The 18681-nt window shown below is 40.9% G+C and overlaps 1 protein-coding gene across 2 annotated transcripts in view; it reads left to right on the forward strand.

The window, feature by feature from the left end:
* The window catches only part of SH3YL1 (SH3 and SYLF domain containing 1), a 98556-nt gene that overhangs the window by 45950 nt on the left and 33925 nt on the right, over window positions 1–18681 (forward strand). The window contains exon 10 of one of the 2 annotated variants that reach the window (XM_083348174.1): window positions 13648–13746. The exons of the other annotated variant lie outside the window; for it this stretch is intronic. Within the exon in view, the coding sequence (XP_083204300.1) occupies window positions 13648–13712 (65 nt within the window). The 3' untranslated portion in view covers window positions 13713–13746. Of the gene's footprint in view, window positions 1–13647; window positions 13747–18681 lie in introns of those variants that run through there. 2 annotated transcript variants of the gene reach the window in all.

The following is an 18681-nucleotide window of genomic DNA, read 5'->3' on the forward strand; positions in this document are numbered from 1 at the left end:
ACCTAAAAAGTAAAAAGCTCAAATATCCAACAGAAACACTAATTTCTACACTGGATTTCTCTCTCTCTCTCTCTCTCCCCCCCCCTCCCGCCCTATTTCCATAAAATTACTTACTTTCTGCAGTCAAAGAACATGGTGTCATGAAATACATTGGATTTATAGAATAAAAGGTGAATTAAAGTGCTCTTGAAATTGTGGCCTTTATTAGCTAGCTGGGCCTATATAAATCCAAGAAACTTTATGAGTACTTATACAGCCTATATTGCTGTGACACATGATGTAAAACAACATGACCATTTGTTTCTTTAGCATTCTTTATATCTTTTTCCCCTCTTACTGAAGTTTTCAGGAAACTTGATTCCCCTGTAAATAGTCTGACCCTATTCCATGTTCTTTGCACTGATTGTATAACTTACTGTCCTTTTAAATATAAATCTACTTGTCTTTGGTGTGATCATATAGGAAATTCTACTCAAGCAAGGGGCAAGACCTTTAGAATTAAATGAATTCCAGTTCTTATTTGGTTGGCAGTCAGCCATGTGAAATGTTGCTGGTTCTGTGTGATGCGACCTCTAAATTGATGTGTCAACAAGTGATAGTTTATGATGGGAACATTTTCCCATTGTGAGACATTCTGTGAAGGGGAGATGACTACAGTTTGGTCATTTTTGCTGGGATCCTGCTTAGCATTTTTGACATTAGCCACAGTCAACTAGATGCTGCCATCTAGCTGGGTGTGTGAGCGCATTGGAATGATTCTCGTTAGAGGCCTTGGCTTCTTTTATATAAGGTGACTACATTAAACTCTCAATTAATTGGACTTTAGATGCAATGAATAAAAGTCATTTACCATTTTATATATGAGTAAAAGATACCAGTACAGAAGCTTGGTTGTTTGCTTGCAGATATAGGTAATGTCCTCAGCGCTAGTGAGTGTAAGGTTTGCACTCTGTTTCTATACAGTAGCTTGCCTTACCAATGTTGGTTTCCTTGGTTTCTTGACAAGCATTGGCAAGCAAGTTACTATATTTAAACTGGGAGTGAACCTCCATAGCCTGATGATGTTACCCAGTCAATTAATGAAATTTTTGCATGCAAACAAATATGCTCAGAGACCACTAAGGATTCCACAGTTCAACTTGAGCTACATATATTCTCTTCTATCATAACATCCGTAAAATTCCTTTAATTTCATTTACTTTATTTTGAAATATATGTAAGCCCTCTCTGATCCAGAGGCTTGGATGGGGTACAACAAAGCCAAGGTAAAACCAAGACATCAAAAATCAGGTTCAAAGAATAAAAGGGCATCTTTTCTCCCAATTAGTCTGTTTAACTTATGGTATGCTGGGCTTCATAAGCAGGCAAGAGAGTTGTGGAAAAGGGCCTGTGTTTGTGTGGGTCTCGACTTTAAACAGATTTTATTTCCTCAAGAGTTACAGTAGATTACATTGCCATAGCAGCCTGTGCTATTGAAGTTAACATATTTGTTCACCCTATGGAAGCTAAAATGCCTCTCTGCCTTATGGATTTCATCCAGGAAGAAACTTGGCTTTTTATTTCTCAAATTAGGAGAGACCTGTTATTAGATCTGATAAAAATAGGCTCAACTTTTGGAGGTTAACATAAGAGGAATGTTATAAACAAATAAATAACAGGGTGACTCCATAGTTGATTTATATTATGTTAACTCAAGTGACCTGGTTTAGGGAGCTATTTAGTCCATATTGGGTCCGATTCCACATCCATCTGTGGGATGGGAAAAGGAGAGGGAATATGTACTCCAGGAGATGTTTTCAAAGTGCCAAGACTGTAGCTCAAGTACTTATAAAATGTTCAGAAACTCAGTAAGAAGACCAAGGCTAGCTGGCAGAAATATTGCTGGGAAAAGAAGTAGCCCCAACTCTTTTTTTCATGGCAAGCTTTTATGACAAGCAAGCAAAGCACAATAGAACTCTTTGAAAATCATGAGAGGAATGCAATGGAGGTATTAGTAGGAAGTATGGGGAATAAGAAATCTGGATTAGAAGGCCACATGTTTTTCATAAATTATTCTGGAGAACAAACCAGATCTTAGATGGTACATTGTAATCTCTGTTTATGGAGAACCTTGAAAGAAACAAGAGAATAGTTAAATTCTGAGATGCATGAGAATATCATGCTGTTTTCTAGCTGAGGTGTTTCTTATGAACATGTTTTCCCATGATTTCTTTCAGGGTTTTTTTCTTATTACACACACACACACACACACACACACACACACACACACATACCTGTCTCATAAAACACCAAACTTAATTGTGGTTGAAAAGAAGAAAATGTAGATAATTGTTGTGGCAATACCAGGAGACCGTAGAACAGAAGGTGAAGAATTGGAGATCATAAAACATCAAGATCTGAAAACTGAAATGGAAAGATATTGGAATAAACTGATTGGAGTGATCTCAGTGGTTATCAACATACTGTGCCATACCAAAAAAATGTGGATGTAACTTAGAAAAATTGTGCATTGACAAAATTCCCATCTGTCAATTGCAAAAGAGCCACACCTCTTGGATCCGCAACTTATACTATACCAGTACATTGCAGTATCCTAGGTTCTTGAGAAGGACTCAAGGAATATGAAAGTTAACACCAGCTAAAGTACAGGCAACTGTGACTACACATAAGCTTCTTGTGAGGGACTTGACCTGTGGATGAAAAAGCCAAATCCACTTCAAACATCTGGCCATCTGTGCAACCAACTATAATAACAACAATAACATCAACCCCATTAATCCTTAGGAGTCAATATTGGCCACTTTGGGGAAGACCAATGCATAATTTAAGCGGCTGTTTCAATGAAAAGGAAGCCTTTGTCTTCTCCACATCTCTATTTCCTGCTTCCTGAAAGTATCAGCCTCCCCATCTTTTTTTTTCCTTTTACACATGATTAATTGTAAAAGCAACTTCACAGAGATGAACAGACTTTGCGTTCAGATATAAGCAAAGAGTGTAAAAAAAAGCTGCATGTTAGATCTGTTAGTTATGAGTGGAAACATTGAGGGGGGAAAAACCCTAGTGGTCAAGTTGTAAACATGTTATAGCAGTTGGCTAAACAAAGATATGTTTGAAACCTCCTTGCTTTTGAAGTGGCATAAAGGCAAATCTTTGCTTATTTTTGTTGATTATGATAGCTTGGCACATAGGAGTTTTAACTGAAACACTCATAGATCTTTTTTGCCACAATAATTGGTTTGGCACACACCATCTTGATTATTAGATGCTTTTAATAAACTGTCTCAGTTACAGTCCTGTGTAAGTGGAGTAGCACTGGACACTCTTGAGGTCTGGATTTGCTGTCTTCACAGTTCTCCCCTATAAAGAAATGTTATATAGGTAGTCCTCGACTTACAATTTGTTTAGTGACTGTTTGAAGTTACAACGGCACTGAAAAGTGACTTTTGACCATTTTTCACACTTATAACCATTGCAACATCCCCATGGCCATGTGATCAAAATTTGGATGCTTGGCAACCGGCTCATATTTATGATAGTTGCAAAGTCCCAGAGTCATGGGAACACCTTTTGCTACCTTCTGACAAGCAAAGTCAATGAGTAAGCCAGATTCACTTAATAACCGTGTTACTAAGTGAACAACTGCAGTGATTCACTTAACAACTGTGGCAAGGATGGTTATAAAATGGGGCAAAGATCTCTTAGCAACTATCTCGCCTAGCAACAAAAATGTTGGGCTCAATTGTGGTCGTAAGTCAAGGACTACCTGTAGACTGGAGGAGGTGGAGTCTAAAAAGGTAAGATTATATTCATGGCAGCAAGATGGAAACCATCCTTTTTTGTGTGTGAATTGGTAAAAAAAAACTTTTTTCAGAAGAGTTTCCGAACTTCCCAGCTTGTAACTTTCTCTCTCAGGTTTCAGATGCTACAACATGTCTCTCTATTCTTCTCTCTCTCTCCCTATATATTTCCTTTATGACTGAAACTGGCATCATTTCTCCCAGCAACTGAGGAGATGAGTTCCCCTTGGAGTTTTAGCTCCCAACACTTATATATTATATATCCTCAATGGCTTGACCAATGAGAATCCCCCAAAGTCTTAAAGTCTCCAGCTCCTAGATACAAGCTTAGCTTCCACTCTTAAATACAAGGTTGGCCTCCATCCACTCCACAACAGTCCTGGATGATGGCCAAGACAGATCATCAACCTTTGTGACTGCCCACTGCAAAGAAAATGGAGGAAAGCAGGAGGCCATCTTTGTTTATTATGCTCTTAAAGCCTTGAATGCTGTAGAACTAAATTATGCTCAAATAGAAATTGCATTGTTGGCTGTAGTTTTTGTATTAAAGAATTTCCAACAGAACCTGTGGAAGAATTGCGATGGTACAAATGGTTTAGTGATACAGATGGTTTTCAAGGAGTTGGAAACAATTTTTAGAAAACCAAAGGGTAATGTAGCAGTTCACATGCAGTATATGTTATTATAATTGCAATGCTATCGGGGTGGGGAATGGAAGATAGAGTTCATAAAAAATGGTACAGGTAGCATGTTGTCAAGGATCCTTCAGCAGATGAATCAAGTCTGGTGAAGGTGTGGTAGATATGTTGTTTGGAGATACAGATAAGAAAGCATTCCCAGATTTACATAAGAGGTAGTTATAGTAATTATTAGAAAATAATGGCCAAGATAATGTGTCCGAAACTGGTCTGTAGAGTATGGCATTCTATATTTTGAAATATGACTGGTGGTTCCTGCCTCAGTGAAGCAAGATGCCTTGGGCTAGTGAATATATTTCTTATCAGGGACTACAAAATTTAACAGCAAGTGCTAAAGATTATGCATTTGTCATGAATTCAGTCAGACTGTGTTTACTGCAAGAGAATGTTCTCTTTGCATGCCATCAGTAATCAAAAGGAGTTATTGCTTTCCATGGAAGAGGTCCCAGCTCTACCATGGAAAAGGTTGATGGTGTTTTTGAACTTGATTTTTGGCTATGTTTGTTAATGATTGAATACTTTTCTAAGCAGTCAGAGGTTGTGAGTTTGGTTAATAAGGCAACAAAGGCTGTTACTGATAAATCAATTTTTTTCCTTGACCTGAAATTTCTAGTGTGTTGGTACGTGATCATTCTATTTTCAAGTCAGGAGGTCTTGTCAGTTTGCATTTCTAAAGAATTAGTCAATGTTTCTCTAGCCCTGTACATCTAACCTCTAATGGCACAGTGGAAAGCAGGATACAATCTATGAAACACTTGATGGGGAAATAAATAGAAAAAAATCACAAAATAACATTTGTACATAGCTTTATTGTGATATTGGAAGTTTTCAATTAGACAACAGATTTGGATGAGCAGGATGTTGAGAAGTATACTTTTGTTATCAGTGCAAGAATCCAAATTTAGTTTTGAAAGTAAGGTATTGATTACAACCGAATCAAGTAGTATGGGTCTGCTATTATAATCAGTGAGCTAAACTCCCTAATGTTACTGTAGCAGGATAAAAATATGAGAATGCACACCAAGATAGAGTGGCTACTTATGGATGTCATTAGGACATGCAATCAACCATAGTTATACATAGTAGTGACAGTTGAAAGGCAAAGGCATCAGTGAAACTGATGTTCTTCGAGAGACATAAATGTGTGCTGAAAAAGGTGATTCTGCAGAATCAAGGAGAACCAGCCATATGAGGGTTCAAGAAACAAATAAAAGGGGAAATAATGTCATGGGGAGCATTATACGTCACAGGTGAAGCACACCTGGCTTTTGTTGAGTCATTAGCTGGGGAATGACAATCCAATATTGCCTTGTGTCATGAGAAGATTTTTTTTAAAAAAATATTCAATAAATTTATATGCTGCCCATCTCAGGTTGAAGTGATTCTGTCAGGCTCCTGGTAGCTAAAAGCAGTGTGTCCATTAAATCCTGTTTTTACATGATTTATTGAGAGAAATTCTATTATAAAAATTACCAACACCGGACTGCTTTTCTTTCAGAATCTCATTATCTTTCAGTTCTTCAGGGTGGAGATTTCTTCAATTTCTTTCTACAACTGCTTCTCTAAACCAGTGGGGTGCTTGCCTGTTTTGTTAAATGGGTTTGTTGTTTCTTTTACGCACAGAAGACTTGGAAGGGTGGGGGACAATTTACTTCTCTCCATCCTGAGAATGTGATGAAAGTTGCACAGGTAACTACTATCTGTGGCTTTGCTCTTTGGCAGGAAATTATCTCAGGTTTGGCCAGATTGTGCTACAGTAATAAACATTACATCGGGAGAGCCAGAGTCTGCTTTCACCCACAGAAACTCCCTGGATGATTTGGGGCCTATCCATTCATTCTCACTCAAGGAAGAGATCAGAGAAGGGAATGCTATGTATTCTGCCTTCAGCTCCTGAAAGCATGATATAAACTTAATACAAAATTAGATAGAGGATGGCATTGTTTGGGTCTTTCATAAAATTGGATTTCCCAGGAACATCCAGACATTTTTCCTGAGGGAGAAACAGAAAGTCAGTGTGGCAATGGGGTTAGTTTATTTGATGAGGAACAGAGAGAACCTATTTCCAATCAACCTTTAGCCAATGGGGGAATTTGGGCCAGTCACACTCTCTCTCAGCCCCGCCCACCTTCTTATTGTGGGGGGGAAATAAAAGGGGAAAATCCCATTTGTGTTGCTGAGTGGGAAAAAAGGTAATTTTATGAACAAGGAAGATTAGTAAAATGATAGTTTTAATGGTGCAATAAAAACCTGCATGAGGAAACTCTTCAGATTTTTTTATAGGCATCCTGAACCCATAAATTGCATTGCAACAAGATATACCCTATGGGGTCATCTTGATCTTCCCCAGTCCCCAGGCAAAAATGGCCTGGAACTTAGTTTTCTTCACCATCCAAAAATGTTTGGTTCTGTTTCAGGATGCAGCATCACCATTTAGTCCCTAGATGTCACTATATACCACAAATGCTTTGCACATGAAATCTTTACAGATTTATTTCAGGCCTTTTTATTCAGTGTCTTTTTATCATTATGAGAATACCTGTAGTTTCCCCCCCCCCCCCAACTATCATATGCAGATAATAAAAAAATCATGAAATTAAAAATAGTAATAGAAAATATAGTTTATACACAACTCTGGCCTAGTGCCCTGGATAGACAGTTTGGAGGTTCTTGAGACAGGCTGGGCAGCATTTTGTATCAAATAAAGTTTTCATTAATTGAAGAAGAAGGATAGAAACCATTAATAATAGAGAGCCAGTTTAGTGTAATGGTGAAAGTGCTGGCCTAGAAGCCAGAAGACTGTGAGTTCTAATTCTGCCTTAGGCATGAAAGCTAGTTGAGCATCTGAGCCAGCTGAGAGTCACAGTCTTTCAGTTTAACCCACCTCGCATGGTTGTTGTTGTGGAGCAAATAGGAGGAGGAAAAATTAGGTATGTTGAGTTACTTATGTAGTAATAAAGATGCAATAAAAAATCTGATAAATAAATGGCATTTATGGTTTAGATCCATGGCTTTTGCAAAGGTTCCTTAGCTTCTTTCTCAGTTTGTAGACAGGACCAAGATGTAGATCTAGTGGAGAATTTTGCTGACAAAATAATGTAGTTTTGTTTTTCCAGTTGGTGCCTCTCGCTGCACTTAATATAGTTCTAGAAGATCCCCTGAATGTCCATAGCAGACATTCAGGAAGAAAAAAAAACACTGGAAAACCATCCCTTTACCTCTGGATATAGTTTCAATCTAAGATGCTCTGGTCTGTAAAAAAAAATTCAATAACCTGTATTTTAGCAGTCACTGGAACAATATGATTCAATATTCAGGAATTATTCATCAGTCTCGGCCTGGCCTTTTATTATATGGGAATATCTTGGTTTGGAAATTTGCTGAAAATGATATATTTTGGACACCTTTAACATGGCTCTTTAAACAAAATCTCAGATTTATTGTTTCATTTTCTCTATTATGTGAACTCAAAGGTTCAGTTTTGATTAAAGCGAGTCTTGGCCACATGGCAAGGCAGTTAATGCTCTGGATTTTCTAAATGCTGGTGTATAAATCCACCTCTAAAACTTACAGGTTCCAGAAAATAGTGCTTTCTAGAGAACCTACAGTATTCTGGAAAGTCCACATTCTCTGTGAGCCCATTTTTTAAAAAATGTTGGGAATGTTAACTCGTCCCTGGAGGTACAGCTTACATTTCACATAATAGCAAATGCTCACCTGTTATCCTTTGTGTCTCTAGAAATTACAGCCTTTTCCAAAAATAAAAACAAGGATATTTTTCAAACTGCTTTTGCCATTGCTGCTGCTGTTGTTGTCACCACAGTTGCTTTCCTCTGGGAGAAACAAGACAAGGTCACCCTGTAGCTCCACACGGAGTGAAAAGGGGCATACTTGAAACTACACCCATGTTATGAAAGATCAGATCTAGACATGCAGGAGAGCAGTTTGGTAATCAATGAGATTACCAAACTAACACAGCCAAAGTATTACCTTAAAGCAGGGGTCTTCAAACTTGGCCCTTTTGTGACTTGTGGACTTCAACTCCCAGAATTCCTCAGCCAGGCACCTCAAGTCTGGGGCAGTGACTACAATACAATCTCCTGTTCTGTTTATATATATGTTTTGGGCTCAATGGTAATACCGCGTGGGTTGCTGGAGCAGCTAACGGCTCTCCAGCAACCCAGCCTTCAAGTTTCCACTGCTGCTATTGGCTGTCCCTAGGCGGCAATGGTTGCTTCAAACCTATTGGCTGCTGCCTAGGGGCTAGACTATATATTGCGGCTGGTTACAGCCCAATTGTATGTTAAGATCTTGCAAGCAATAAACCATGAATTTTCCTATACTCACTTGCCTCATCTTCATTCCTGCGCCAAAGAACCCGCTACACAACACTGGCAACGAAGGTGGGATCCTGCTTCCCTGAAAAAGAGCTGAAGTATACGAGGGGAAGGCAGTGCACGCTGGAGGGAAAAGGCATTCCCCCCCCTCTCTCAAGGTCGGTTAGCAAGCTATGCTAGCGACCTTGTGCTCAGTGGACTCATTCCCTCAGCCTGGGAAGCAGGATTAGGTAGAAAACACAGGAACCAGCAAAGACAGAATGCCGAAGGTCGGGAGACTTTGAGAATTCGACGTGAAGCATCCAGTGGAATGGCCATCCTATTTGTCCCAGGTAGAAAACTACCTCCGGGCAAACCAGATCATGGAAGAAGGACTGAAAGCCGCAACGCTACTCTGCCTGTGTGGCCCAGCAACCTTTGATTTGGCCAAGAACTTTTCGCTCCAACACCGATAGAAGGGGTCTCCTACGCAGACCTCAAAAAGAAGCTAACCAGACATTTCCAGCCCAAGATGTTTGAAATGGCTTGGCAGTTCAAGTTCGGCCAGAGAGTGCAGCAACCCGGCGAATCAGCTTCAGAATTCATAGTGGGCCTGAGGAAGGCCACACACCTTTGCAAATTTCAAACTTAGAAAAGTGATTATGAGACCGGCTCGTCTGCGGCCTACGGGACCAAACGCTTCAGCAGAGATTCTTTGCCAGACCAAACTTGACGTTTTCAGAAGCACAAGACGAAGTAATGGCTGATGAAGCTGCCAGGGGTGCAGTTCAAACAGTACAGCCCGCCAAAACAACAAAGCATGAAGAAACAGTCCATCATGAGGAAGCCAAATGCACCAAAGAATCTTCCGAGGAAGAAGAGCCTGAAATCAACAGACTCCAAAAGCAACCCAACGTGCAACACCACAACAGCCAGCAGCGAGAGAACACTTACGAGGCAGTTCTGTTACCTAGATTTAAAGGGTGCGGGGGCAACCATTTTTGCACCGATTGCAGATTCCGATCAGCCACGTGCAGAGCTTGTGGAAGGGCAGGCTACATCGCAGTGGTTTACAGAGCCCGCCAGAGAGACTGGCCACCCAAACACCAGTCGGAAGAACTGACTAGGAGAGGTACTGGGGCCCAGGGTCTGGTTATTGTGGGGCTTTCAAGAAGCCATAGAAGCATGTGCCACATCGGGACCCGACGCCCCCTCAAATTTAAACTCAGACTCTTGGTAGAGCTACAAGGAGTTCCATGTAAGATGGAATTGGACTCTGGCTCTGCAGTCTCAATTATTTCTCAAGACACTTTTAACTTTGTGTGTAGGCACAGTAACAAATGGGCCAAACTAAGGCCCTCAGACATAATCCTAACTGACTTTCAAAATGCTCAAGTTAAAGAGAAGCCACTTTGACGGTAAAATTTAAGGGTTTTTTTGGGTACCTGGATGTCATAGTAGTAGGGGGCCATAAAACGAGTCTCATTGGACTCGATTGGTTTGATGCCTTAGGTATTCAGATTACTGGTATAAACCGGACACAAACTGCAGACCTCACATCAGTATGCGAGGACTATGCAGATGTTTTTGATTCAGTCCTAGGAACATACACAGGCCCTAGGAACATACACAGGCCTGCCTATCTCATTTAAGCTAGATCCCAACATAGTTCCAATCAGGGTTATGCCTCGTAGGGTCCCCTTTGCCTTAAAACATAAAATTGATTCAGAAATCGATAAGCTTGTAGAACAGGGCGTTTTACAGCCTGTTGATGGTGGGGAGTGGGAAACTCCTATAGTCACACCACTTAAAGCCAACGGGAAATTCGCATTTGTGCTGACTATAAATGCACTCTAAATAAAGCCCTCAAGCAACATGCTTACCCGGTCCCAGTGGTCAACCACATTTTAGCCTCCTTGTAAGGGGGTACTATTTTTGATAAACTTGATTTAGCACAGGCCTATTAGCAATTGCCAGTTAATGAGGCAACAGCTGCAGCTCAGACGATCATGACTCACAGGGGGGCTTTCAAAGTAAAATGCTTATAGTTTGGAGTCAGTGTTGCCCCAGGCATTTTCCAGGGAATAATGGAACGCACACTTAAGGGCATTCAGGGAGTTTGCCCTTATTTTGATGATGTTCTTATTGCTGGGGAGTACCCAGAAGTATTAGCCAGCAGGCTCAGAGCTGTTTTACAGAGGTTTCGTGAAGCAGGCCTCAAATTAAAAAAAGAGCAAGTGTAGTATTGGGGTTCCTTCAAAAGAATTCTTGGGATTCAGAATTGATGCTAATGGCATTCACCCTGCTGAATCTAAAGTGAAGGCCATTAAAATGGTTCCTAGGCCCAAATCCAAAGGAGAGCTACAAGCATTCTTCGGTCTCCTTAACTTCTAACACACCTTTCTACCTCGTAAGGCAGCATTAGCAGAGCCTTTGCACAGGCTTTTAGATAAGAAAGCTCCATGGAAATGGACTAATTTACATGGAAAAAGTTTCTAGGACTTAAAAAGTCCACTGTAACTCATTAGAAAGAGTCTAAACCAGTATGTCTTGCATGTGATGCATCTCCCTATGGGGTGGGGGCAGTTTTAAGTCACTTAGAAAAGAATGGAACATAAGTTCCTATAGCATTCTACTCAAGGACGTTGTCCTCTGCTGAGCGCAACTATGCTCAGATTGACAAAGAGGCCCTAGCCATCGTTGCTGGAATTAAAAAAATCCATGACTATTTATATGGTAGGGACTTCACGGTCTTTACAGACCACAAGCCACTGTTGGGACTTTTCACAACAGACAAACAAACCCCCCACATACTGTCCCCAAGAATGTTGAGATGGTCTATTTTTCTTTCTGCATACAATTTTAAATTGATTCACAAACCGGGCAAAGAAATGGGCCATGCTAATGGCCTCAGTAGACTACCACTGCCACAAATGGAACCAGATCCAGCTCCTGCTGCCAGAATTCTGTCCATACAGGACCTGCCTGAATTTCCCTGCCATGCTGGGGACATTGCTGCTGAAACAGCTACAGATAGAACACTTAGTAGAGTACTTTCATGAGTATAAACGGGGTGGTTGGATAAAAGCCCAGGTTCTGAATTTCAGAATTATTTTGTCAGAAGACATGAGCTTTCTGCCCACAAAGGGTGCATTTTATGGGGAAACAGAGTCATAATTCCCTCTTCCCTAAGAGACATGGTCTTACAATCATTACATGAAGGCCATCCAAGCATTGTCAGAATGAAAGCTTTAGCTAGAAGCTTCCTTTGGTGGCCTGGCCTTGACAAGGACATTGAGGCACAAGTCCATGGTTGTTATACATGCCAGCAATCTAGGCCTGAAATGCCACAGGCTCCAGTTCACAGGTGGGAGGAAACGCACACTCCCTAGTCTAGAATTCACATAGACTACGCTGGACCCTTTCAGGGACAGCTCTTTCTCATAGTGGTGGACAGCCATTCCAAATGGCTGGAAGTAATTCCAGTCCCTAACATGACTACTGCTAGGACCATCCAGGTGCTGAGAAAACTCTTTGCAACACATGGGTTGCCAGATGTCGTAGTTTCAGACAATGGGGCCCAATTCACTGCTGCTGAATTTCAGGCCTTCCTTAGAGCAAATCTCATCATTGTTTGTACAAGCCGGCCTAGCCTGATGGGGATTGGTGGGGTTTTTATTTTTTGTATTCTTAATTTTATCTTTGGGGTTTTATAATTGAATAGTAATTGTTTTAAACTTGGGCAATTATTTAATTTCTTTTTAATGTTTGTATTTTGTATTCTACTTTTGCCCTGTGAACCGCCCTGAGTCCTCAGGGAGAAGGGCGGTATAGAAATATTATTAAATTAAATTAAATCAGACATGCAACGTCTGCGCCCTTTCATCTGACTTCTAATGGTCAAACTGAACACATGGTGAGGACAATGAAGGAATCACTCAAGCACATTGTAACAGGTGACTGGCATCACAGATTGGCAGATTTTCTACTCTGCCAGCATTCTATGCCCTGCATTGCTACAGGCAAAAGTCTTGCAGAACTACGTTGGGGGAGGCGATTGATCACTAAACTGGACAGGTTGCATCCAGATAGAGTGGCAGCAGAAGCCTCTCAGCCAAAACCCCCTAGGGAGCTGCAAATGAGCCAGGTCATGGGAATCTATGGTTTCCTGGTAAAATTACCAAAGCATCTGGGCCCCTATCTTATGAAGTGGGGCTGGAGGGTTGGCGAGTTGTCAGATGCCACATTGATCAGCTCAGAAAATGGTTTCCAGAATGACCACTAAGTGAGGACTGCATCATAAGTCCCTCCCAAGGTCCTCAAACTTGTGGCCAAGATAGTCCTCACTTGGACTCTCAGGACTTTTCCTTCATAACCAATGAGGAACCAGATGGAGAAGTGGGGAGTCCAGGTATGCAACATGGATCCCCTGAAGGAGCAAGCCAACCAGATTTCAGTAACCGCTGTGCCTACTCTGTTGATCAGTCTGAATCTGGGGTGGGCCAACCTGGAGAGGCCAGCCAGAGAGCATCTAATCCCCTTGACTCAGGAGCAACAAGGGACATGGGTCTATCCAGCCCACTGGGTAAGCTGGTAGACCACAAAGTGATTGGAACTCCAAGACGTTCCACTAGAGCACACAAGCCTCCTTCATATCTTGCTGATTACGTTGTAAAATAAAGAGGTGTAATATTGTTGTATTGCTGTTTACCACTATACCACAGAAACTAGTGCTATGTTTTAACGGTCTAAGTGTGCTATCCATGAAGCCTATTCATTCAGACGTTGTTTAATAACATTGTAACCTATATGGTTTTTTTATTACTTTTATTTTAGTGTGTTGTTGTATTGCAACTTGCCACTGTACTACAGAACTGGGAGTTATGATGTTAACTGCCTAGTGTGCTGTCAATGAAGCCTATACATTCAGACGCTGTAAGTTAACCTTGGGTTTATTTTCTATTATTATTATTATTAGGATTATTTTGATAATGAATCTGGATAATTGTATTAAGTCTAAATTGTGTTGCAATATTGTCTGATCTAAGAGGGGAGGGGTGTTATGTATTGGGCAAGTGATATGGAATGGTGTTCAAAGCAGAGCAGAGAAAAGCACAGCAGAGCAGAGCAGAGCAAAGCAAAGTACAGAACTTTGATATAAAGAAATATAAACATGTTATTTATGGTATATTTGCCTGGTATACAATATAAAGAGTTCCACAAGTTGCCTCCATAAAATCATTCTGTGTAATTCATGCTAGTAAATAGGCAACAGGATCTAACTAAGGTGGACATTATAGAACATTTATATGGCAAAGTTTGGGAAAGAAAAATAAATTTGAGTTTCATTGAATTTCATTTAAATGACATTGATTGAATGAAATTCTCTGAAATCTATCCAATGTCATTAAGCAGTTTATGGCAGAAGCAAGATTTATATTGCCTAAGAGTAGTACAGAAAAAAGTAGTGCAAAAAAAAGTCAGACTGAAAAAAATATTGCAGAAAAAAAAGTTCAATATAAATCATTTAATTAAAAACTCTTTTTCTTAATAAATATTTCTTTAAGTTATTAGCATATTTTTCCTATATGCTAATAACCAAAACCTATACTTCTTATATATGAATTTCAATAATATACTCTGGGATGCATTCAATGTCTGTCTGTCTGTCTGTCGTCTGTCTGTCTGTCTGTCTGTCTGTCTGTCTGTCTGTCTGTCTGTCTGTCTATCTATCTATCTATCTATCTATCTATCTATCTATCTATCTATCTATCTATCTATCTATCTATCTATCTATCTATCTATCTATCCAGGGCTTTTTTGTCACAGAACGCTCAGTACGGAGTTCCGGCACCTTTTTTGGACGGAACCTTGTATGGTAGGCAAGGCAGGTTGTATGACATGTGTGAGTTCCGGCACCTTTTTCTTTTACAAAAAAAGCACTGTATCTATCTATCTATCTATCTATCTATCTATCTATCTATCTATCTATCTATCTATCTATCTATCTATCTATCTATCGAATGGAGTTTGCCATAGAGGATCATGTCAGTTTTTTTTAAAGAGACTCCTGTAACAGATGTTTTTAATTTGCCCTGAAAAATAAATCTCAATGTATTGTCTTTCTAGTGCAGGTTTGTCAAACTGCCAGCCCATGGGCCTGATGTATCATGCCCAAACCGCACCCAGCCCATTGCTGGCAATGGAAAAAAGGTCGCGATACATCGTGACACATCACGTGACGTTCCAAGTTTGACACCCGTGGTCTAGTGTTTACAATAAGGATGTAGTATGTGTATTTAATTAAAAATAATTATCCCACTCTACTGAATGCTATTTGCTCCGAAGCAAACATCGAACATAGCCTGGTTAGCCCCCTCAGTCTACAATGGCTTTTCATTAAAACACAACACTTCTATTTTAGCAAGTAAACTCCCTGAAGTTTGTCAATTATCCTACATTTGCAAACTCCATGGTATCCACCAAGCTATTCCTCAAGGTGTGGTGACCCTCTTGAACAGTATAGGAAATAGGATTGGTGACTGAAGCAGGAGCAATTAGCAAAGGGTGGTTGTATAATTTTGTTCTGAATGGAAGCATTTCTGCTACTGTCAGTCCTTCAAAGTACACCAGGCTAGGAAACTAGAGTTATAAATGCTAATACTATAAATACAAATTTTTCAATGTAATAAAAATATACAGAACAAACAAAAGCAAAGATAGAAAATAAGAAACAGGAAAAAAGGAAGAAATAAGCAAAAGCAAAAGTGTACAATTATGCCTTCCACCTTCTTTCTATCAGGTAATTATCACATTAATCTTTTCTGCAACCTCTTTGTCTCAAAATCATCAATTCCTTTTTTCTTCTTTCAACAAAAAGTTCATATAAGATTTCTAGTACTTTTAAAAAGTCTTTATTGTTTTTCCCCAGACCAAACTAGTCAGCTTAGCCATTTTGGCAAGTTCTGTTAATTTATTAACCCACTGTAGGTATTTTATTGCTTTTCCAATTTTTTCCTACAATAATCTTGCCAGTTACCATATGCAATGCTAATACTATTTTTAATGTAAGCTTATAGTAACAGAAACTAGAAAGTCTGAATGCACTTCCTCCCGGCTTCCGTGGGCAGGTCATGTTGGAAATGCTTCTAATATTACATTTCTGTCCTGGACTCAGATTTCATTTTTCTGACCATTGCTTTGGTTGCAGCTTTTCCTCCTGTTCCTTAAGGTTATTTGTACTACCTATCACAGCTGCCATGAAATTAGCCTTAGCTTAATCCATTTTCTATAACATCCATAAAATGTTTTATTAGAATAAACAACTTTATATCTGAAATGTTTATTATTGCCAATAACATAATCCAGGCAAACATCAGGGTAAAATTAGTTGTCTTAGTACTAATCAGGGATGAATTTAAAATTGCACTCCTTTTTCTGTCTACCCAGATACATCTTTAATATATATTTTAATATTATACATTATTGTACTTTTAATATTGTACATTTAAAAAAAATCCCACATGGAGATAGTGACAAGTCACTTCCATGTTGTGCCAAAAACTCCTTTATGATACGTATGTATGTACATGTGTACGTACATATCATTCATTCTTTCATTCATTCATTCATTCATTCATTCATATCCATTAAGTCGGCAGAACTTTACATGAAAGAGAATTAAGCTTCTGCTCTCTTCTATCGTTCTACCTCCTGGATGACTTGGACTCCTCCCACAAAATCACCACCTTCTACTGTACAAACCATCAATGCAAGAAGTTCACCAATGGGCTTGCCTTTCCCCTTGATCCAGCCAGGACTTCTTCCAATTGGCTAATATGGGAAATGATAAAATCAGCCTCTTGCTAGCAACTTATCTCGTCTCTTGCTCTTCCATTGCCAAGTAACAATTGCCCAATCATGCAGGAAGAGCAGCAATCTGTCATAGCAATGGGAACCCCTATCAGAAAAAATACCCACTCCAACAGAGGTGACAGGGAAAGATCCAGAGGGTGCTCCAGAAAGGTGACATGGCTAATGATCTGGCTTGATTCCTCTTGATCTCTCTCATCACCTCATAAGGCCCTAGCTCTACTCCGTATCCTCAATCTCCAATTCTACTGATTTAAAATGCAACTGGATAGGATAGTTGAAAGTGATCCACAGATTAATAAAATATTCTAAATTATTTTAGATTAATGTATTGTATTTTTGTACACAAATGCACAACACTTCCCACCAAGCATTCATTACCTCTGCTCATGTCCAAGATGGCTGTCTGCTGGTCTTGAGCTTTTAGCATGGAACAGTTTTCGGCTTTGCTGGGTGGCTATGGGGCTTTTTTGCTATCGTTTGGCCCCTGTTTGGTCGGAGTGTTAGTGCCTTCCCCCATCTGGATGCAGTTCATAATGATGGAGGATGGAGGAGGAGAAGCCAACCATCTAACACTTCGGTGAGAGGATGCTGGCGGCTAGGCGGGGCCGACCTGACTGTTTCTTTGTTTTGCCGAGCCTTTGTTGTGCCGAGCAGAGCTGGACCCCAAGTGAACTTGAGTCGGAATTTGGGCTCTGCTCATGCTTGTTTGCTTTATTGTGAGATCTGGGTTATGGCAGGGGGGAAGGGGGCTTCGATATCATGTTTCCCCCCCCCTCTCTGCCACTCAGCGAGTTGGCTCTGTGAGCGCAGTGGACCTGGTGGCGCTGTGGTTGTGGTGGTGGGGTCTGCCACTGCTGCTGTTCCTTCTTCTTGCCGCCGCGGAGGTCGCAGCTGTCCCTGTCATTGTGCCTGAACCCATTGTTTTGGGTCCATCGTCATTCTCATCGGGCTGCCTCCTCCCCCTCTTCTGGACTTGTCATCTCTACCTAATTATGGCTTCTGCTGTCGCCACCATTGATTATTCCATTATCATCATGATGGTGGCTTTGGGACCTGCCACCGGACGACTGAACTTTTCTGAACTTTTCAACTTTTCATCGATTCCATCTACTGGCACCCTCCATTGCCCGATGTTACCATTACCGTCTCTCTTATATGCCAGCGTATACCTTAAAAGAACTTTACTCGCTGCAAGATTCCCCCCTCTCACAGGAGCGTCCATCTGTTTTGCAGAAGATCTTTCTTGATGACAGGTTGTGGGACCCTGAGAGATGGCATGCTGCAAAGAGGAGTTTGAGGGGTTTTTTACTGAGATTTTTAAATAAAATTTTAAGGGGATCCGGGAGGGGGGAGGCCCAAGGGATCCAGAATGAACTTGGGGGAGTTCGACCCGGACAGCAGTCCAGACCATTGGATGGTCACGGGGGGGAGTAGGGATTTGGGGGTGGACTCAGCTCTGAGTGAGGAGGGTCTTCCTATTTTGATGGTGATTGGGAGGGGCAGAGAGTGTGGGAGCAGAGGGCTGTATTGTAATCGGGGAACGGACCACCACTGTCTTCAAGCAGTTGCCTGTTCCCACCCTCATTGCTCTTCTTACTCCCCCAGGGGCATAGGATTGCAGGACCCTGGGCTTAGGCTGGTTTATTTCAACACCAGGTCCATGGTGAACAAGGCTCCCCTCATACACGATCTCAATGAGGAGGAGAACGCGGACCTGACCTGCATCACGGAGACCTGGTTGGTCCAAGAGGGGGTTGTCCCCCTCTCGGAATTATGCCCACCAGGCTTCCGGGTGCTTCACCAGCCACAGGCCCAGGGCAGGGGCAGGGGGGTGGCAGTTATTATTAGGGAAAGTCTTTGTCTGCAAGTGGCCACTATCCCTCAGATAGGCAGGTGTGAGTCTCCTTTTGAAGTGGGGTCCTGGAGTTCAGTTGGGCCTATTGATTATGTACCTGTCTCCCAGCTGCGTGTCAGCGGCCCTGCCCAAGCTTCTTG

Source organism: Vipera ursinii (genome assembly GCF_947247035.1).
Source record: "Vipera ursinii genome assembly, chromosome: 1".
Lineage (NCBI taxonomy): Eukaryota > Metazoa > Chordata > Lepidosauria > Squamata > Viperidae > Vipera > Vipera ursinii.